General features: G+C 54.0%; 1 protein-coding gene across 1 annotated transcript in view; it reads right to left on the bottom strand.

Annotated features, from left to right (window-relative positions):
• Window positions 1-21631, bottom strand: part of zfhx3 (zinc finger homeobox 3) — a 129994-nt gene that overhangs the window by 68253 nt on the left and 40110 nt on the right. The window contains exons 2-3 of the mRNA XM_027007437.2: window positions 11963-15062; window positions 8650-9146 (exon numbers count right to left, since the gene is read on the bottom strand). Of these exons, the coding sequence (XP_026863238.2) occupies window positions 8650-9146; window positions 11963-15026 (3561 nt within the window). The 5' untranslated portion in view covers window positions 15027-15062. The remainder of the gene's footprint in view (window positions 1-8649; window positions 9147-11962; window positions 15063-21631) is intronic.

Genomic DNA, 21631 nt, shown 5'->3' with positions numbered 1-21631 from the left:
GATTTCATTCCTGCAGTAGCACAGCCGGGACTCCTGGTTCAGATTAGCAGAACACGACCATTCCAGCCCAACACGTATAAATTAAGGAAATTCCTAAGCAGTGACATAGATAACCCAGCGCATGGGGCTGAGGTCGGTCTAAGGTCTGGTGTTGACCAAACGTGGTGGGGCTGTATGTAGTAATGAGAGAGAGAGAGAGAGATGGGCGGATCGTGGTGCCCTCCAACACTCTTCCTCCACCATCTCCCCGCGTGCATCTCTGGGCCCCCACGTGCTGAACGCTCAACTTCATAAATCTCCGCCACCGTTTGAAAAATGCTTCATAAAATGCCAATGTGTGAAACCGCTTAAGACCAGAACAAAAGCCCCCTTTCCCCTGTTCCAGCAGCTGTGGCTAGTAAAACATACACAAACACACACACACACCTCTGAGAGGTCGACCTCAGAGTTCCCCAGTATCAGCAGGAGGGGATGTGCAGGGATGTGAGCTCTGAGCATGCTATGACACACACTGCTTGCGTGCGTGTCTGTGTATGTGCTTATTAATTATAAGCAACAGCAAACAGCTCTTCTGCTCCCTTTCTCCGTCTCACACTGGAGAGACAGACGGAGCCGCGGGAGCAGCAGAGAGCAGAGTGCAATCCAACGCTGGATACCAGTTCAAACCTTTACTTTGCCTCCACTCTGGACTCAGTCTCCTTTCAGAGTGAGCCGTGACCCCACCCAAAGACTCAGCTCCACCCTTTAAATCCATAATTCATCATTTCCATAACAGGAACTCCAATGGGTGTTTGCCTTTCTACCCCAGCTACACCCCCCCCCCAATTCATTTTTCTCCGTTTATCCCCTTTTTACATAGGAATAAAAGCGTATGATGAGAAAACAAGGTGTGAAATGATTTTTTCCAGAGGGGCCCCAATAAAAACCATATGACACCCGAGGCTGAACTGCTTAATTACAAAGGCATGAAAATCTGTGCTGTACATCTGGTGAGAACATTGCCCCCATAACGCTGAGAGATTTATGGCTCCCACTCTGAGTGCCGCGGACTCTAGTGTGAAGCAGTTAAGTCTTACAAGAGGCGCTTCATTGAGCGTCCATCTCAGCGGGGGTGGTTTGACTTCTCCGACGCGGAGCCGAAGTCCAGGGCAGACCCCGGCCTGGCTCCATATGTGGGGGGGTCTGCTCCGACGGCGCCAAGCTGGACAGCCAAATCCGACCTCCGAGGTTCAACTCACCTTCGGCCTTCCAGTAACTACTGTTGCAGGTTTTGAAATGATGTTTTTTTTTTTTTTTTATGAACAGAGAGATGGGAGAGGATCCCATGTCCGGTTCTGGCGTTTAAAGGCGCCGTGGCCTGGCACGGTGTGTCCTTATAACCTCCGGAACCAATCTGGTTTTGGACGGACTCGTAGAACGAGGGGAGGTGGACGGAGGCGCTCGGCGCTGTGGCCTCGGATTCCAGCCTGCGTTTCTGTGTCAGGGAACCTCCTCAACTCCACGTTCCTCTCATGAGCAGAACAGCGCTGAGGCCCCGCCCATTCCCCGCCTGTTAATCTGATCAAGCCACTCCCCCTTCCCTGTCTGTTAATCTGATTGCTCAGATGAACTAGTAGCCAGTCTCTCTCTCTCTCTCTCTCTCTCTCTCTCTCTCTCTGTCTCTCTCTCTCTGTCTCTCTCTCCCTCTCTCTCTCTCTCTCTATCTCTCTCTCTCTCTCTCTCTCTGTCTCTCTCTCTCTCTCTCTCTCTCCCTCTCTCTCTCTCCCTCTCTCTCTCTCTCCCTCTCTCTCTCTGTCTCTCTCTCCCTCTCTCTCTCTGTCTCTCTCTCCCTCTCTCTCTCTCTCTCTTTCTCTCTCTCCGTCTCTCTCTCTCTCTCTCTCTCTCTGTCTCTCTCTCTCTCTCTCTCTCTTCCCCTCTCTCTCTCTCTCTCCCACCCTTCCTCTTTCTCTTTCCTTCCCTTTTCTTCCTGGATTTTTCTCCTCTCATCATCTCTTTCTCTCCCTCCCTTTCTGCCCAGGTGAACCTCCACCACTCGGGGGACACTCGGCCGGCTTCTACGTCTCCACGGTGACCTGCCGTCAGCCGCGCGGTAGGCCAGGGACCGGGACGTTGGCGCCGCAAGCCCGTCTCTCTCTCCTCGCCCTCCATTTGCCTTGAAATTTGACTGACAAACACATGCAAACGTAACACTAAATCATGGAGCGCGGCCCATTAATTGCAGCCTTCTCCAGCGCTTCCAGAGCCCAGGGCAGGATGTTCCAGTCGGGAGGGGGGTGTGTGCAGGGGAGGGGGCACAGATAGCAATATGACCGATATAGCACTAATATCATTTTTACAAGATCAAGGCTGGCGCTGTTCAGATAACGGCCTGATCAGGACCAAACGGAAAAGCCCCTCAGGACAGGCGGGACGTAGGAGGGTGGTGTTCTGGGTGGTGTGGCTCTGCACACAGTCCTAGTTTGGCCCTCGTCAAAAGTCAAAAAGAGGCAGGGCGTGATGCGCCGCTCTTTTAAAGAAGTGTTATTTATTCCGTTTCTATGCTCGGTCCCTCTGCTTTGTGCTCTATAGGTGTTTTGTGAAACACTCCACTGTTGAGCGAATAAATGAGCCGACGCGTAAACAGCAAACCCTATCCTCTTTCCCCCAGATATGAGGCACAAAGAGACAGAGAGAGGGGGATGAAGCAGGGAACAGTAAGGCATAGCGAGAGAGAGAGAGGGAGAGAGAGAGAGAGAGAGGGGGAGAGGGAAGATTTGGCTTGAGAGAATGTTTAGTTTTCCAGGTCGGTTGGATTAAAGATATTTAATCTCAAGTGAAGCGGCGCGCGGGACCACCCAGCGGCCGTGCTGTGCCTGTTCCTCCTGGGTGACGGGTATTTGCTTTGTTTATTAATTTTGAGGAGATGGCTAACGGATAAGTGCAGGGTGGGGAGGAACCAGTGAGACATGTCCAGTGTGAGGGCCAACAATGGACACATTCAGGACAGATGAGAAACGATGCCACACCTACCGAGGATGCCAAGCACACCTGTGTGTTATAGCCAACACACACTCCCGATTGCACACAGGTACACACTTATTTCACAGTCCCACAGTTTAGCCCACGCCAGTGCCTACACCCGCACACCCCGTGCCGGTGCCAGTAGATAATCGGTGGCCTCCGGGGGGGGTCCCTACAAACAGCTATTAACACTCTCATATCGGCTTTTCAGTCCTCTGCTGGAGTGAGGGTCTCTCTCTACAGCACCCACTCCCCAAACTGGCCACCGTGAGCCAAGTGTAGCAAACGCAGCACTCAGAAGGAACAAAAAGGAGAAAAGAGGGACCAACCCTGTGTGCCTGGTGGGCTACACACACACACAGACTAACTAGCAGCAGTTCTACTGCAGCTGGCGTGCGGGTCAATGCCTGGCCCCTACCGTGCTGGGAGCTACAGGAGTTGTGAAATTCCTGCACACAGCCAGAGACATGTGGCCTCGGGCCCTCCCAGTCTGCAACGGACCAACGCTACGCCTGCCCACACTCGTACTGCCTGACGGACAGCTCTCCCGGCCAGCCACGGGCCAACCGCTGGCCCCTACCACGTCTAGGGAAAAGCCCGCCACCCCTTTTCTACAAATGAACCGATCTGCGTTTGGAGAGAGTTGGAGTTCATTGTGCTCCGGGCAGATGGGGCAGGGGGGTGGTGGGATGGGGGTATTTACCTACGCAAAAAAACAACAACAACAACACACAGAGTAAAACGCACACTACGAAAACAGAACCTTTATATTAACATTAACAAGCATAATTGTTCTTGGGAGAGAAACCTGTCGGCTGACGTAGTGGTCCTCAGCCTCCGAGGTGGGTGGACTACACTCCGTGCGGAGCAGCGGGGAGGAAGCGGTGGGAAGATGTCTGAGTGGTGGCAGGGCAGATGAGGCATGAGCGCTTTATTAGCACGGCACTACCAGTAAATCAGCGCTCAGCTCTTCCTGGAAGAGGAGCAACCTTTTTTGCCCACCGAGCACTATTACGGAACAATCAGAGGCCAGCCATGATAATTAGCTGAGGATCTCTGTCTAAACGTCCCTCCTGCTCTCTATATCGCTCTCAAACCTGCTGTGTTCCTTAACCCACACACACACACACACACACTCACACACACACACACACACGCTACTGCTGCCCGATGTCCGGAGGGTTAGTTAGTTTGTACAGTCTGGGCGTGGCCGCATCTCCGTGTTTCTCCGCGAGAGTCGTGACGGTAAAACGCAGCCTCGCAACTTTGAGTGAAAATTACTCTGTACGTTTGCGCCACAAGGACAAAAACAGGAAACTATTTTGCCGGCACGACCGCAGTTAGTTTTGATGGTGCGAGGTCCCGAGCCCTGGCAGGATAACTCCTAATGCTGATCATAACTATTATTGGTGGGGGGGCTCACTGGGGTGGAATCCAGGGACAGGGTTTGCGGGGCTGGGTCATGATCGAGGAGCACGCTAACGTGTTTCGCTCTGCGGTGTCATGCCTGACCTCCTCCCGAGCATTATCCCGTTTTCTGCTTTCCCTCGTTCCTCCTTCTCGGGAAAATGTTCCCTCTGCGTTACCGCTTTGGAACGCGCTGGAGGGCAAAACGCCGTCGGGTGTGCACTCGACGAGGACGTGCTCGTGTGCGAAGCCGTGTAGCTCCTCCACAGAGTGAGACGTGGAGAAGGGGAGGGTTTCTTGGGTAAAGATTCCCCGTGTGATAGCGACGGCACTTTCGTCTCCTCCTTCCATAGCCAAGCGGCATCTGGAGTGGATTTTGCGCGAGCAGACACCGAAGAACATGATTACACTCGGTTAACTGCGGCCTAAACTGATTATGCATGTGCCAAGCTAATGGACTACATTTGCAAGAGGAAAAATAACATCCAATCAATCTCAATTAGTGCAGATCGCAGTGGCCCCCGAGACGAGGAGGGTAGCCAGCCAACCCTTGCGCGCTTCCCGCTGCTCTGGACACGCTGCCTGGAAGTTTGAGCGAGGCCCTGCCCCCGCCAAGCCGCTCGGGTTCGCGCCAGTGTTGGGAGGGAAAAACTAAACAAAACAAAAAACCTTTCACCTACACGCTTTAACGACTGCAAGGTATGCCAGAGCTCAAAGTAGGTGATTACATGGGACTTGAGTCACTGTACTTCAAGAATTTCTTTTTTGGGGTTGACAGCAAGTACAACTACTTGAATGCTTGAAACGGTCGACTCTTTGTTTCCCTTCCACTTTGACCTGCGGATATTTTCAAGTACCGTTACGCTCGACTGCACGGACACAGCGGAGTTTAGGGAACACCGACACCAGTCTTCTGTGCACACGAACAAACCAACTCCAGTCCCAGGGGTGTCCAGGGAGGACCAGGGCTTGTTTAAGGAGCGAGGTGCATTAGTGACTGGACTTCTGCAACTCGAGCACACTTTCTCAGAGACGTAAGAGTACTTCTACTTAAGGACACTTTTATTGTATATTTTACAACGCTAGTGATGTGCTGGCACTGCACAAACTGGTACAGTGAACACACTGATGAAGAATCGTGGTATTTAATTGAGTGTAGTTTCATCAAGTGTACGGCTGACTCACAACAGATGCCCGGAGTCCACAAATGGTTTCTGTATACCGATGTTCTTTCATTACAAAACACACGGCCTTCTAATTTATTGATTGGTGCTACTCACGATACCATTTGCTGAGATTACAAATTAGAGTTTAACGTAGTCTGTGATTTAAATGACTTACAAGAATGTCCATCAGGCGTAAAAACAGTAAATTAAATTTAAATAATAAAGGGTTCGCAAAAAAAAGGTCTGGGGACCTACTTAAGGACTGCAGCCTGATTGGATGAGTCTTACTTGGGAGAAAGGTCAAAGGTGAGAACACACGCTTCTGACTTTATGAACATGAGTTTACTGAGAGACCGAAACTGTAAGGCAGTTTGAACCTTTTCCACTTCTGAACCTCGGAAAAAAACACAAACCCCGTCATCGCTAAAAACAGCGAAGACTAAACTTTAGCGCGACCTGCACATTGTTGTGTGGTACATCTGCAAGTGCTTATGGGTACCATCGTGACATCAGCCTCACCACTACAGAGCAGTCGGTGGGCGGGAACTCGAGAGTGCAGGGAAGGGTCAAAGTTCGGCAGTGAGGAGAGAGACCGAGCGAGAGGTGCATCTGAAACTGGAGTGGCCCGAACTCGTCCCTGGCTGAAGCTCTGTGGTGGTCCCTGCGGTCGGGACAGTTCGCCTGAGCTTTCCATGGGTTTCTGGAACATTCCAATACGTGGAGTGGTGGGGGGAGGTGTATTTTTAGAAAGGCCTAATATGGGCTGCATACCACAGACTCTCAAATTATCCCGTCCAGCTTAGCCCTCAGTTTCAACCTTCCTTTTTAATTCCAGTAATTACAGGCTCCAATTTATACGGAGCTGTGCACACAAAGGGCTTGTTTAACGCAAACCAGTCTGATTTGGGAGAAGTGTCCCAAGGATCTCCCACATCTTACAGCCCTGTTTATACCGACTTGATGATTTATTTTCTCCCACTATAAAAAGGGTCGAACTGATGGACTTTTACTGGAGATTTTGCTCTGTGAGGAATGACACCTCTCTCTCTCCCTCCTCGTAGGCTTGGGTCAGGCCCTGGCTGTCAGTACCCTGACCAGAGTCGTAAATCCGAGGCGCCGTGACAGCCACGACGTCGCTGTCAGTAACCGCGCAGCCTTTGCATGGCCGTGTTCCCGCTAATCACATTTGTAAGGTGGCAAAAACTTAGTAATAATTCTTGTCGAGCTGCGAACGTCTTCATTTGCGGGCAAGACTGGCGCAGCTGAGGGGCGGGGAGGGCGGGCTTGGCAGGGCTGGCGGGGAGGGGCCTGCATGGCTGTAGGGCACCATGCCCTACGTCTCTGCAGGCAGGGAGGGTGGAGGGGGACTCTGGGGTGGAGTGGGGTGGGTGGGGTAGTAGAGGAACTGTTTTAAGCAGCTTAGAGCTTAAAAATGAGCGTGCTCCAACGTGTCTAACATCCGTAAGCCTCCACAAAGCAGCGTGTTTAAAGTGAGACGAGCCTCGCTCATCTAAGCTGCCGCCACGCTTTTCCTCGGGAGAAGAGAAGTGACGATGCCTGGGAAAACAACCTCAACACACAACAACAGGAGCCCTCGAGTGGCTTTTAATCCAAACACGCCCACGGAATGGAATGGCAATTTGCATCGGCATGTGCTGGACCTCCTTCTCTGGGTCTAAAACACAGCCTGCAGCTAGTCGAGGCTCCGCCCCTCCGCCGTGGGCTAGCCATGTGGCTCATGCTACATATCTGAGTTGTGGTATTTGTAAACATCCCAGTAGCGTGTCGGGGCTTGAGTCAGGCTCTGAGGCCTCAGGAAGTAGGAAGGAGGCTCCTTACTGTCCATCAAAGCCGTCCACCGCCTCGGCACAGCCGTTGAGCCCACCCCCCTCTCTCCGCACCCCCCTCCCCCCCGGGGGTCGCAGGGCGAGGGAGTTATGGCAGACCTGGGAGCAATGTGTCACACCTTCCCCTTTAATGGAGTGCTGAGAAACGATTCCTCTCCGTTAGTGTGCGGGACAACTCGGGGTGTAAAGAGCCCGTAGACAGGAAGTCTGCAATAAAGCCATCAGCAAGCTGGAAGTGCGCACGAGCTCAGCGCCTCTGCAACGAGGCGCCGGGCTCAGCGGAGCTCAGTCCAAACGGCTCCGTTTTAGCGCCACTTGCTAACGCGATTAACACGCCAAACGCAGAGCGCCGAGAGAACAAGGAAACAAGGGCCTCGCTCTTGTAAACGCTCCTCGAATCAAACGCCGTAGAGCATGCTGTTTGTTTTCGACCATTTACTCTCCGAGAGCTCAACACTTGAAAATGGAGTGGAGTCCTTTGTGTAAATCAGGCTGAGAGATCTGAGTGAGCTAAGAAGTGAGGAAGGAGTGTGTGTGTGTGTGTGTGTGTGTGCACGTGTTTTAACACGTGTTAATACATGCGTGTGAGTGTATAATCTATGAGCTAATGTTCATATGTAGGGGCCGAGATGACCAGAGGAGAGGACCATGCCCAGAAGTGCTGTGCGCTTTGGTGCCAGCTTGTGTTAAGCGCAGCGTGAGCCAGGGCTGCAGACACTCAGGATAGATGTCTAAGTGGACTCAGGCCTGTTAGATTTATAGCCATGTGTTGGGAGAGTGTTCATCCATTGGCTATTATGGAATAATTAGAGAAGAAGGTGAAACTCCAGGTCCGGCGAAAATCAATACGGCTGTCGAGAATGATTCTGCCTTTCCCGCTCCGAAGAGTATTAGCACCAAACCTCTCTCTCTCTCTCTCTCTCCCTCTCCCTCTCTCTCTCTCGCTCTCTCTCTCTCGCTCTCTCTCTCTCTCTCCCCTCTCTCACTTCGCACTTCTTCAAACCCTCTTCCAGCAATTTCGTCCCGCCAACCCTCCATTCCACCCCTCTGCTGAGCCATGTGCCCCCTTGCATCTCTGCTCCCGCCCCTCCGGTCCACCAGGGCTCACAGCCTGGGAACAGTGCCGGAAACGGACCGCCCATCCCCTCACTGGCCTGGTGCAATAGGAATTATGGGATACGTAGTCAAACATGCCAGCTACATGCACCCACTGAGGGACGGCCACTCACCTTATAGAGCTTGAGACTGGCCTCGTGGCGGGAGTTGACCGTGTGTAGGCGGAGCTTCTCCAGGCTGTTGGTGTAGTAGTCGCAGGCGTTGCACTTCAGGTGCACGGGGTTGCCGATGGCGACACACTTCAGGCGCCACTCATTGCTTTTGCCGCCCTCCTTGATGTGCGCCACCAGCTGGTACTTCTGGACGTGCTTGTCCGTCTTGCAGTGCAGCTGGAAATTGGCCTTCAGCTGTGTGGTGTACCGGCACAGCTTGCACTGGTGGGCGTCGCCTAGCACCGCCTTCCACTCGTCCTCGGGCAGCGAGCGCTCCGCCCCCATGTGCAGACCCAGCACGTCCAGGCTGTCAGTGGTGAAGCGGTTGCACACAGCGCACTGAAAGAGCTTGAGGGAGGGGTCAGTGGTCTGCGACAGGCTCTCCCCCAATGTCATCAGCTCCTCGGACACCAGCTGCCCCCCGGCCAGTCGCACGTCCATGGCCATGTCCCCTCCTACTGGAGACACAGGACACACAGGGACAGACGCGTAGCAGGGTTACACTTCTGCATTTCGGCCGGGCCTGACACTTCCAGTTAAGCCCCGGTTCTTTTTCTTATTTTCTTGGGATTCGGCGGCGTACGTATATAATGTAATAAATGGCTCGGTCCGAGAGCATGTGGGCTCGCGCAGTGACGCCCGGAGGTAGAGGAATGTTCTGGGAAGGAGGAAAAAGTGCAGAGGTCAGCCGCTTAACGAACGCCCATGTTTGTCTACGCCGTCAGACTGGATTTGCTCCGCAGCTCTTTGGAGGGTAAATGTGCACGTGTATATTTACACACTTAATTTTATTAAACCTAGATCACCCTTTCCCTTCAGCTCAGGGCAGGGGAGAGGGAGAAAGACAGACCCAGAGAGATGACTAGATGGAGAGAGGGAGAGAGAGAGGGAGAGACAGGGAGGGAGAAAATCTGGGCGTTCTGGGAAGAAGCAGGCCCTGGTGCCTAGTAGGAGAGTTATGGATTTACACGTAGCCCAGTTTGGACTTCTGCAGTTTCATAGCCCGTCACTAAATCAACTCCAGGGACTGTGAGGTCCGGTGGGGAAAAAAAGAAGTTATTCTATCATTACAGGAGAGCTGAGGGGCTCCCCAACCTGCATTACTCCAAACCTCCAGCCTCTATGCTCACCAACTCAGGAGACGAAACACGAACCTCTCCGTTGGAATTCCTCCGGCCCGATCGATACGGGCAAACGCCTGACCCAGGACCTCCCGGACGAGGAGACGTACACGGGGATGAACCCTTGAACGGCAATGGGGCACCAAACACGGCCAAGCGTCTGAGAGTGCCGGTCAGGGTGGTGGGAGGGGCTAAAAGGAGGAGGAGGGGGGAGGAGGGGGGCGACCCTGCCTGCCTCTACACTACATTAATTGCAGCAGCTGGTTTATATTTATGGCAGTAGCAGTCAGTCCTTCCACCGCCCTCTATTACCTGCACATTCAGAGCGGGGAGGGAGACCTCTCCCAAGACCCCCAGACTCAGTCATAGCCCACCACTCTCGTCCTCTCCATCTCTGCTCCCCCCCCCCCCACCCCCCCCCCCCCCCCGGTTTATCTGTGCCTGTCTCGCCCACTTTAACCCTCCAGGTCACTCACATCTCCTACAACCCTCTGTCCTCTCTCCATTTCCCTGACCAACACAACAATTTCTTTCCTTCTCCGGTTGCACGTGTCATTTCTGTACCTCCCACCTCTCGTACCTGGATGTCGGACTCGGAACGCTCTGGAGCGCCGGGCTAAACGGACACCTCTAGGACAGCTTTCTGAAACCGGGAGGTTCCAAGACCGTAATTTCATTAGGTGTGGGATTTTACTGGGTTTTTCTTCTCAGGAGTTGGCGGAACACCGTGTGGTTAAGAAGCTCACTCCGAGAGCAGAGCAGAGCCCTGTCGGACTTTCTCTCAGCACAGCTTATGGGGATGAAGAAAAGAGGAAGAGGAGAGGCAGGTAGTGAGACAGGATCTGTCATCTCTCTCTGAGCAAAAAAAGAGAAGTAAACGAGAACAGCGGCGATGGAAAGCCGCAAAACCAAAAAACGTCCTGTTATTGGGAGACCCGACTCGCACGCAGCACATTCTGTGGTGGGATCGATGGGAACTATTCGGACACAGGTTAACAACCAGTCGCCTTTCTGTAACCTGCTTATTAAACGTTCCCCGGCACAAAAACCAAAGAGATGGCGAAAAGGAGACAGAGTGGGAAACGGAATGAATTAGTGGGAATAATCGGATTTTCGCTCACGTCTCTGCCCTGGCGACAGTGTGAGAAAACAGCAGGTTTGCAGCTGGCACGCCAAAGCCGTCTCCCTGCTCCTGTCTAGCCCGCGCCAGGGCCCGTCAACCTCCCGCTCTTTGACCAAGATCAAATTTATAGCTGCAATTACAAAGTGGCGAGGACGGAGCGGGTTGGCCAGCCCGGTGACGGCAGCGGCAGTTTTGGAATAAAAATGCATGAAAATGCTGAGGTGTGGATGAAGGGTACAGCTGCAGGCTTTGCAGAGAGAGAGAGAGAGAGAGAGAGAGGTGTGTAGGGGGCTATACAAGGGGAATTTCCCGGACAAAATGACCCAGATAGAGTGACACACGGTGGACGCTTAAAGCAAGCCGAGGCTCGTGTTAGAAAGCTGCGTGTGTGTCTGGATTTCTCTTCTCTCTGTTACACTCGCACACACTTTTTCCCCCACTCTATCTCCATGTGTGCGTGAGATACTGTATTCATTCACGTCGCACTTCTTTTTTTTTAAAAGAAGTGTGTCAACAGACACACACAAAAGCTCCTGACCGATGACGTGGCTCTTGGTGCTTTGTGCGGTGCACACCACATCTCTGTCGTTATGGCGACATCCTGTCCTTTCAGGGAAGGAACACAGCAAAGGGTTTCCCTTGCATCATACTCGCATCAAAAGCGCGCTGAACCGAAGTCGGCCTCTCGGTGTAGCGTGCTTTCGGAGTTCCGCCTAGCGCACACCGGGGTGCCGCGCAGTTTATTACAGCTGCGGTTCTCATCACGGTGTGCACAGAGACGTGGGGACCAGTCAGCTCAGTCGTGCCTTCTTTTCTTACTTTGTTTTCTTAAAGATGAAAATACGAACACATAAAATAAGGGAAGTGGTTTCTGACTGCAGTGACATTCCATGTGTCACTTCCTAAAGTCCGTTTACAGGAACTTTAACCTGGAAACGGTCGAATTAAATTATGACTCAGAAATGCTGGAGGACATCGGGGAGACAGTGTCCAAAACGTCTCTGTGAAGGACTGTCTCTAGTCAACTCACCTAGTGCTGGGGTCAGAGCAGCCATGTTGGGATCCAGGTGGAAACCTCCGAGGATGAACTGGGCGTCCGCGGCGGAGGGATCTATCTTCAGGCCCGGGGGGAGGCTCATGTTCTGGGTCAGGTAGTATTGGTACAGCTCGGCCTCGGAGGGCGAGGGCATGGCGCCCAGTCCCAGCCTCCCGTGCTGAATCTGGGTCACATTCTGCTGCAGCAACATCATGTTGTGCATGTGCTTCTCACTGGTCATGTGGATGCGCAGGTTCCGGGCGACGTTGGTCTCGTAGTCGCACACCTCGCACCGCCAGGTGGGCTTGCTCTTGGGCTTGGTGGGCGAGGGCGTGCCGCAGGGCCCGGCCATGTGGGCGGGGGGTTGCGCCAGCGGGTGGTGCTGGCTGGCATGATGGCTGCTGCTTTGCGTGGCCGGGGGCACGCTGACCACGCCGGCGGGCGCGTGACCGAACACCTGCTCGCCGGCCGTGGGGATGGAGCCGCCGTTCTGCAGCGTCTGCATGTTGTTGAGGTGCTTGTCCGACTGCATGTGGATGCTCAGGTTGCCCTTGGTGGTGGTGGAGTAGTTGCACACCTCGCAGCGGAAGGGCTTGTAGCCGCAGGTGTAGCTCTCGCCGCGGGCCAGGCGTGGGTGACTCTGCCCGCTGCTGCAGTACACGCAGGAGCTGCCGGAGTCCGGGTGCTTCTCCTTCATGTGCGCCTCCAGCGTCTGCTGGTACTTGTAGTGCCAGTTGCACTTGGGACACTTGAGCGTCTTGCACGAGTTCCGCGAGTGCATCATGGTCATGTGGCCGCCCAGCGAGCGCGACGAGCCCAGGACCGTGTCGCACTTGGGGCACTCCACCCCACTGCCCACGCCCGCCCCGGCCCCGTGAGCCTGGGCGCACTCGCCCGTGCCAGCCAGCTCGCAGGAGCCCCCGTGGTGGGAGTGGCCGTGGGTGTGGGGCGAAGGGTGTGGGTGGTGGTGATGATGGTGGTGGTGGTGGTGGTGTAGGAGGGAGCCACCGTCCTCGTCTCCTTCCGCCGGGCATTCATTTGGTTCGGGAGCTGTGGCACTATCTCGATTGGCACTTTCGTCAGCGGCGGCGTTGGAGGCGAGAGGAGAGGAGGTGCCCGTCGAGGAGCACACAGCCCCGTCCTCCTCGCCCCCTCTGCCGGCGGCTGCCGCCATCGCCATGGGGACGGTGGGCCCCTGGCAGTTAAAGCTCAGAGGGATCTCCGAGGTCCTCCCCCTACTGTCTGCAGCCGTGGTCTCCTCCGACGCCCTGCCGGAGGACGAGGGCACACGAGGCGCTGCTTTGCTGCCAAGCGTGGGGCTGGCAGCAGGAGAGGCAGAAGGCTGGAGAACGCTACTAGGCATTAATAAAGGAGATTTGGAAATGCTTTGGTTAGAGACAGCCGTTTCCCCCGCTTGTCCGTCGCCGCGGCAGGTGCCTTCGTCCTCCACTTCGTCCTCCTCTTCGTCCAAGAGAAGCTCCTCCTCCTCCTCCTCCTCCTCCTCCTCCTCCGATGCCATGTCCTCGCCACGGAGGACGTGGTCCTTGCTCTCACGGGCCTCCACGTGCCTTTCCTCCTCTCTCTTAGTCCCCTCCTTCCCAACAGGCGCCTCAAACCTCCCTCCCCGTGCCTTGGACAGGGCGCCAGAGTCTTTGGCAGGGCCTGGGGTCGAAGCGAGAGAGGGCGGCTTAGGGCTGCCTAGGCCCCCCAGCGCGAGGAGGGTCTGCTGCTGGAGACCCGCCTCCGAGTCTTTGCTGAGGAGGCCACTGCCTGCCCCACCGTCGCTTCCCCCCTCTAAGTGGACCCCGCTGAACGTGCCGTAGAAGCTCTGGCCTGAGTTCACGGGCACCAGTGTGGGCGGTGGAGGAGAGCTCTTGTTTTTTGGTTCCAGGAAGCTAATGAGGGGCTCTTTGTCCTTGCCGATGCCCTGGATGATGGCCGAAACGTGTTTGTGGCCCAGGAGCCGACGCTCGTCCTCGCACAGGGTCATGCGGTGGTCGTGGACGGCGTGGGTGGCGAAGGAACGCGCGTAGCCAAAGGACAGCTTGCAGAGGAAACACATGAGGATGGGCTTGCCTTTGCCGTAGATGGCTAGCCCGTCGAACTTGGAGAAATCCACGTTGTTGGGAACATCTTTGGATACGCAGGACTTCTTGGCAGACCCGTCGCTGTTCAGGTAATCCTTGTTGCTTTTGTGCCGTACATCGAAGACGCGGAAGCTGTGCAGGACAGGACTGAGGCCTGCCGGGGATGAGGTACTCGGGAAGCCTTGGTCTGAGGGGCCGAACCACTTCCCGAAAGACGAGGCTATGTGGAACGTGTTGATGATCTGGGGGTAAACGGACGAGGAGGACCCGGCAGGTTCCTCCAGCTTTCCCCCGCTGGGGAGTGAATTTGAGGGGAGCAGGCCAGGTGCCACACCCCCGTCGCTTTGGATCAGCTGGCTGAGGCTTTCCACGATGTAGGCCGAGCCGTCAGGCTGGTAGACGATCTCCCCAGCTAGGTTCTCCACGTCACTGCTCTCTTCCTCCTCCTCCTCGCCTTCGTCGCTCCCGCTCTCCGTCGCGTCCCTCCGCCGGGCGGGCGGCTGTCGCACGAGAGTGGGCATGGCCGCTCCGACCGTCGCCATGGACATGCCCGGGAAGGGCTGCAGACTTGGAAAACAGCTGTCAATCTCCATCTCGTCCAAGTCTTCCAAATCGTCGTCCTCCTCTACGCAGCTCACCACTTCCTGCTCCTCCTCCTCCTCTTCCTCCTCCTCCAGGCCCTCTAGGCCGGGATGTGGCTGGCTGCCGGCGGAGTTGTCGCCGGGAGCCTGGGGCAGTGTCCGTTGCGTCTGTCGCTGCTCCCTCACGGCCTCGCGGGGCGCACTGGAGTTCTGGAGCTGGCCCGGGTAGGGAGCGGGGAGGGTCGCGGGCTCCAGAGAAGGGGGCTGGCTGCTGGGAGTGACCTGTGCACTGGGGCGATCGTTCCAAGGCTGCTGCTTCTGCTGGGAAAGGATGGAGGAGCTGAGCCCATCGTCTGTCCCAGAAACCACGGGAGACTCACAGCTGTCCATGCTGATGCCTACATGAGGCGTTCATCGCATCCGGGCCTGAGGGACAGAACCAGAGACAGAGACATGGGGTGGATAAGCATGGAGAGCCACTGCTAGCCAGAGACATTTCAACAGTATCAAATCCACGAGATAAAAGACAAAGCTTCTTTTGTGCTTGCAGTGCGTTGTTTCTATACAAGCTAAGTCCTAGCTCTCTAATGCTAAACATTCACAGAGAAGTACAAAGGGTCGTGATAGACTGCAAGAGCTATGTATAGAGAGAGGCGCGGGCAGGCTTGATGTATAGTGCATTACGAGAGACTGCAAGTGCGAGATCTAATGGTGGAAAATGACAGAGAGCTCATTAGGGTTAGATTAGGTACTTAAACACAATACCTCAGACACGCATTAATAAGCCAGCTCAGATGCCTCTTCCTGTCATATCAGCACACTACCATCTTTTATCTTCACCTTCCAAACAACAAAGTCTGCCATGTCCCGAATTCCCGCGTACATCCGATTTTAATTAGCGCACGGTCTAAGAAACAGTAACAGAATAACTTAATGGACAAAGAAGCGCCATTGTGCCGCTAATTAGACACGGTGAAACCAGCGATCGGCACGTGAGCCGTCTCCCACATCCGGAGAGAGCTGAAGGTTGCTGAATTCATCAGCCAGACCGTTTCAGGACCTCCGCGTCGGAGAACGCACACTCGCAACCCCCCAAAAAATAAATACACACGGCAAGGTGGAATGACCTTGTCAGATCTGCTCACATGGATGGTACAGATGGTATATGCATTTATTTCCCCTGGTAATTATTTGTATGCCAGGCTGTATGCACAACATAAAGAGAGATTGGGGAGGTTAGGCAGGGAGTCATAAATCTGAGAGCTAAAATACACCATCCAGGCGGGAACTCCGACTGCAGCTGTGTTTAGCTCTGGCTCCGCAGCGGTGCTTTCAACCACTCCAGCAGTCCAACACCTCTCCCAGAACCTGGGGGCCACGGGGCTGCGATTCGGAGCGGGCGTACCAGACCAAAGGGACGGGGGGGGGGGGGGGGTAGATACTGCTGAGCCAATAATTTTATTAAAGTGATGCAGGCAGCATTGATTAAAGGGGTTGAGCGGGCTGTGACCAATAACTCTGGTTTTGCCCTTTCACCCCGCAGTGCTGAATATTACATGAGCAGACTTTCCCGGCAGTGTGCTAACCGCCATGTCCTGTCTGATTAGAACACTCCCTGCCCTCACTTGATTTATTTACTTATGTACTTAGAGATGCAAATCTCAGCGTTGATCAGACACTTTATCCGCAGTCGACCCCCGAATCCCCAACCCCCAAATATATTAACAGAAGAGGGCTTGGCTTGGGGAGACTGATAAGGTCTGACGCCCTCTTCACGAATGTCTGATGAAAATACACCCCCCCCCCCCCCAGGACTCACACAACGGTTAAAGTCGTTAGCATATGCCGTCTTTTTTCTTTTTTTCAGGCAGTTAAAACAAAATGTATACACACGACATAAATTATGCACATACTCTAAGTGAATAACTACACAGGGATAATAAGGTGGTTTTGTTTGCAATAAACATCATCTCTGGCAAAAAGTAAATATTGGGGAAGTAACAGTCAGCCATTTTGAAAATCTCCAATGGAAAGAATTTACAAAATAGCCTTAAAAACGTTTTAAGTTTCAAAAAACAATCAGTTTCTGTTTCTTGCCAAAAAACATCTAAAAATGGTGTAAAAATGACCTAAAGCTTAAATCATGTCTCCAGTGGACTGTCCCTAGCTTGGCTTGTTGGTTTCCCATGGTAACAGCCTGACCCCGAACACCCACGGCCAGCGTCCACAGCTACGCGCTTCGACTCAAAAGTGTGCCATAACACACATTTCATTAGATGTGCCAAACACTTCCGATGACTTCCTCTCCGGGGCCGGATCCAAAGGGCCCGGGTCGGCTGGCAGCATTCGCCGCTCACACAAAAACAGGACCAGGCTTTAAACTGGGATTAGGAATGGTCCAATACAATAAGCCAGGGGGGTTACCAGCGAGCTATAGGATTGTCTGCAGTCTGCCAGTCACAGACAGGCAGACACACGGAATTCTGTTTGTCTTCTGGAGGTCTGCTTCCTCATGACACCCATTTAAAGTTGAGGAAACTTTCATCTCCGATCAGCTCTGGCAAGGGCCGACACAGACATGCAGGCGCTCTTCAGCAGGAAAAGTGCATGCATGTAAGTCTCTCTGCTCACGCCGCTCATAAGCAAACACATTACGCTGCTGCTCCGATGTGGAAGTTTCCCTGCCTTGTAACCAGGATTAGTTACTCTGAAGGATTTACGGTGCTAAACAACAAAATGTACACAGCACTTTTTCCCACTTGCCCCATAATGGCAGGACGGAGTCTTCAGGCTTTTAAACAGGCAGGTCACTGTGACAGGCAGTCGAAACAAGTTTGGACGCACAGTAAGGGTTGAGAATTCCTGGCCGTGTCTGTTCAGGGAGGCGGCTTCCTCCTCGATAAGAAGGAACATGGCAACCTTGCTCATTGCGCACACAAAAACAGGCTACATGCTAGACGACACAACGGCCCTGGAACACGCCACGTCCGACCGAGTTAGCACGCCAGTCCTTGGGAGTGCGCAGGAATACCGTTGCCTGTGTTCCCGCGTATGGACAGAGAACGTCCGTCAAGTCCCGCCCCTCCAAGAAGGAGACCGGAATCTTCCCGCCTGTCTGGCGCAGGCTCAAGAAGGTGCACGCTGGTCTTCTCCGCATGCATTAGCGGGAAAGCTCACTCTGCCTTTAGCCTGAAGCAGAGCAGCCAGTCTGCTAAAAAGCCCAGGACCCAATGAATGCTCTCAGAGAGTGTTCTGGCTGTCATTTAGAGAGGACAGAAAACGAGATAAGTTTTTATTTACGGTACCGTTCATTAGGCGGGATTTACTGGCCGAGTGAGGGAGGAGTTACAGGCTGGGCAGCCATGCGATTAGAGGCACACAGATCCACCAGCTCCATCCACTCTCCTGGGGAATTACCTCGCACTTAGGTCCAGCTGGGGACCCCCATGGGGCTAGTCCCAGGGCCCCGGTCCCTCCCCCAGGACCTCACGCTCTCTCCAGGGCAACCTGTGCCTTCTGTTCCAGCACGACCTGCCCCCGAAGCGAAACAGCACCCCGGCGGTCTCCAGCGGGAGGGGGGGCTCTCCTCTCCTCAAGCCTGTCGGAGATCTAGCCATCACGGACCACCACAGGGTTAGGCCGCTTATTGAAAAATCAATGGCGTAAATGCTAAGCAAGTTACAGGAAGACGTGAAAAGGCAGGGCTGGTATTGATAAAGCAGACTGGGCTTTGATGTTGCACTGGGGACGTGTTCATTGAGCATTGTAGTCCTCCGCCTGCAGTGAACAGGGGATTCGACTGCTAAGCCCGACCCAATTAATCACACATATATGTAGAGAGACGGCTTCGCCCTCAGCCCTCGGCCTTCGGCCTGCCCTAAAGCCTGACAAGGCTCCTGGCCTGCCTAATCCCTGGTTCTTATGCCCATGCTGACAAGTCACGTTTAGAGCCCATGGTCTGGGGGCGGGGTAATGCGCCTGGCTCAAATCAGCTACGTGTAACACCGGTGGAGGAGACCGCCCGGCTACTGGAGAAGCCCGCGACCACCCGCCTCTTAAACGCCTCCACCGCACACACGCACTCTGCTGCGTCTCACACGTAGGGCTAAATTTAATCTGTAGGTGTGAGCCTGAAATAGCCTGATGACTGGACGTATAAAATTAGACTCAGAGCGCAGAGGAGCAGGGCCACACTTCGGCGACTGGGACGCGGCAATTCGGCCTTCCTCGCCACAGTTCATTCGATACCAGGTTCATTAACATGAGAGGTAAACAGCGAGGCACTGGGCCCTTCCTCCCTCCCTCCTCCTCCTCCAGAGTGTTTAATGCAGACACAGGGACGCTACAGTACAGCCGCCAATTCAGGGGGAAAAAGTCGCCTCGGGTCGATGGCACTGGGGCTGTAAACACGGCTTCCCGTAAAATCAATGATCTTCTAGCTATCAGTCTGAGCTACAGAAATAGCAGCGACTCTGAAGGACCTGGGCTGGAGGGAAAGCGAGGGGATCAGTAGAGAGTGCTGGGAGCAGATCAAGAATGAGACAGCACAGCTATCCGTGGCATGCCGCCGCCACCGGCGCTAGCCAATCACCTCCCTCGCACGAACCACGGACAGCATTACAGCGACGCACGGCCAAACTCCGTTTCCCAGTGCGCACCTGCCTCGGCCTCGCAGTGCCACCACGGCCAGACTGTGGCCGTGGAAACAGAGCGGGCCGGAGCGCTCCGCATGTACCCTGGCTCCGCTTTATGGATTTTGTTTGTTGTGGAAATGAGTTACTCCTCGGTGACTTTCTATAACCGTAAACATCTGCAAGCTCATCTGTTACTAATTGGTCTCAGGCTTGAAAAACAGACGAATTGATTCGGCGGTATCAATAGCTTTTTCTGTTCTAGGATGTGAAACAGAATCTTGGCGATGATTTTTTTTTTGCTCTCGGGTAATATCATAAGACCTGTAAACGCAATCAATGGAGCGAAACGGTGGGAGGGCAAGAGGCTTTGTCCAGCAGGGTGGAGTTAAGAGAGGACGTCATTACGCTCTACCAGCCGGCTAGGAGCTGGAGGGTCTTCAGAACCCGGAGAGGAGGGATTCGCGCGTGCAGGCCGGGTGTCTCCTCACGTTTGGAGAGTGCGATAGAAACAGCCGCACCGGTGTAATTAGAAGCAGTTAATTAGCCGTAGGTTAATTACTCGGGGCAGGCGGGCAGGCGCGCGTGGGCGCTGTCCGGGTGTTGCGAGGTGCAAGCAGAGCGATGGCAGGAGCAGCAGGGATACTCCGCTCTCCCGCAAATTAGCGAGGGACGCAGGGAGACGGGCGGAGGGCCAGAGCTCCCCCCGCCCACGCCACACAGCCACGTCCTCCCATTAAAAATACATCCTATTACAGTCCCTGCTCGCCGATGCTCTTGCTAAGTGATTCGGTTCGCCCCAAAGCCATATTCATTCCTCCCCTGTTTAAAATGATATGCACAAAAAGAACATTTCAAAGGGGGGGAATCAACTCCCCTGTATGCAGCAACCCAGGGTGACCTTGGCCATGTGATCACGGAACAAACGTTTCTGCAAAAGTGTCGGGTTAAAAATGGAAAAGGAGAAGGTGCAGTTTCTAGAAGAGCAAAAATAAACTTTCTAGCTAAACCAGCCAGGGGCGGGAGGGGGGTGTTGTTTCCCTCAGTGGTTCATTTAGGTAAAGCGTACGTTACGGCAGGGCGGTACATTATGAACAGTGTGGCGTAGTCAAAGATGATCAGCCACGCTGGTGGTGTTAAAGCCCGTCTGTTAGGCCCTAGGCATGTGTGTGTGTTTCCCTTTAAGTACCATACTCACAAGCCCAATCAATTGTGCAATCGATCACGTACTGTAAGTGTGTTCTGCTCGACACACATGTGCGGCAGCATGGAAACAGTTGCCTTGGTGACGTGTGGACTGGCTCACCAGGTGGAAGCCTGAACACACAGGTCATTCGCTTCTGCACCTTGACCTAGAGGTCAGCAGGTGACGGTTGCAGGTGTTACCCCAGCCAAAACCACCAGAGCCCAAAAGCTTCTCATTCTCATTAATGATCAAATCTCCTCTATAAATAGCCAAAGGAAGCAGGCGTCCACACTCTCTGGAGACGCGGAGAAAGTGGGGAGGAGGAGACAAGACTGAGCTGACAAAAAGCCTGAAGTGGGCATATTTCACTTCTGCGTTCATTTGTTCTTTCTGGGCGCAAAAGCTAAAAGTGAAATGCAGAATGAGTCAAAGTGGAAGATGGACCTCTGTCCGCTTGTGCAGGGAAATGACAGCAGTTAAAAGGAAGCCCAAAAATCCCTGCTAGACAGCAAGACAGAGAGAGAATTATAATAGGAAATATCATATTTCATCTGCAATAAAGTTTAACCCTGCCAACACAGATGATCCGGTCTCTAACTCTGACCTCTCTGCTCAGTTCACCTTCCTTCCCTTAGTGTGACTCTCTCTCCCTCCCTCTCGCCTGCAGTTAAGGCAAGCCGACCACAAACACAGCTGTTAAAATGATCAATAGCATTGAAATATTAAACCTTAAGAAGCCGCATTATTGATTGCCAGGCCGATGATAAAACCGTTTATCACCATCCTCTCTCCATGCCGGCGTTTCAGAGCAGGACCACTGCTGGGTCCGACTCGCATGGGTCACTGCCCGAGCTGCACCCGATCCCCCCCAACCCGAGACTGAGATGGGACCTGCCTGGCGTTAAGTGTCGTTAAGAGGGGAGGGGAGCAGTGGGCCGGGCCCGGGTCGGAACCGTCTGTGCCTGGAGGACGTGCCTTTAATACTCAGACTTTTGAACTAATCTGAAAAACAAATACCTCACTTATGACCCAGGCCCACACCTGGTAAAATACAGTTCAGAGAGAGAGAGAGAGAGAGAGAGGGAGGGAGAGAGAGAGAGAGAGAGAGAGAGAGAGAGAGAGGGAGCGAGAGAGAGAAGGAGCGAGAGAGAGGGAGGGGGGGGGGGGGGAAACACACC

This window comes from Electrophorus electricus, chromosome 1 (assembly GCF_013358815.1).
Source record: "Electrophorus electricus isolate fEleEle1 chromosome 1, fEleEle1.pri, whole genome shotgun sequence".
NCBI classification, from domain to species: Eukaryota; Metazoa; Chordata; class Actinopteri; order Gymnotiformes; family Gymnotidae; genus Electrophorus; species Electrophorus electricus.
This window is presented reverse-complemented; position numbering and strand designations above follow the sequence as displayed.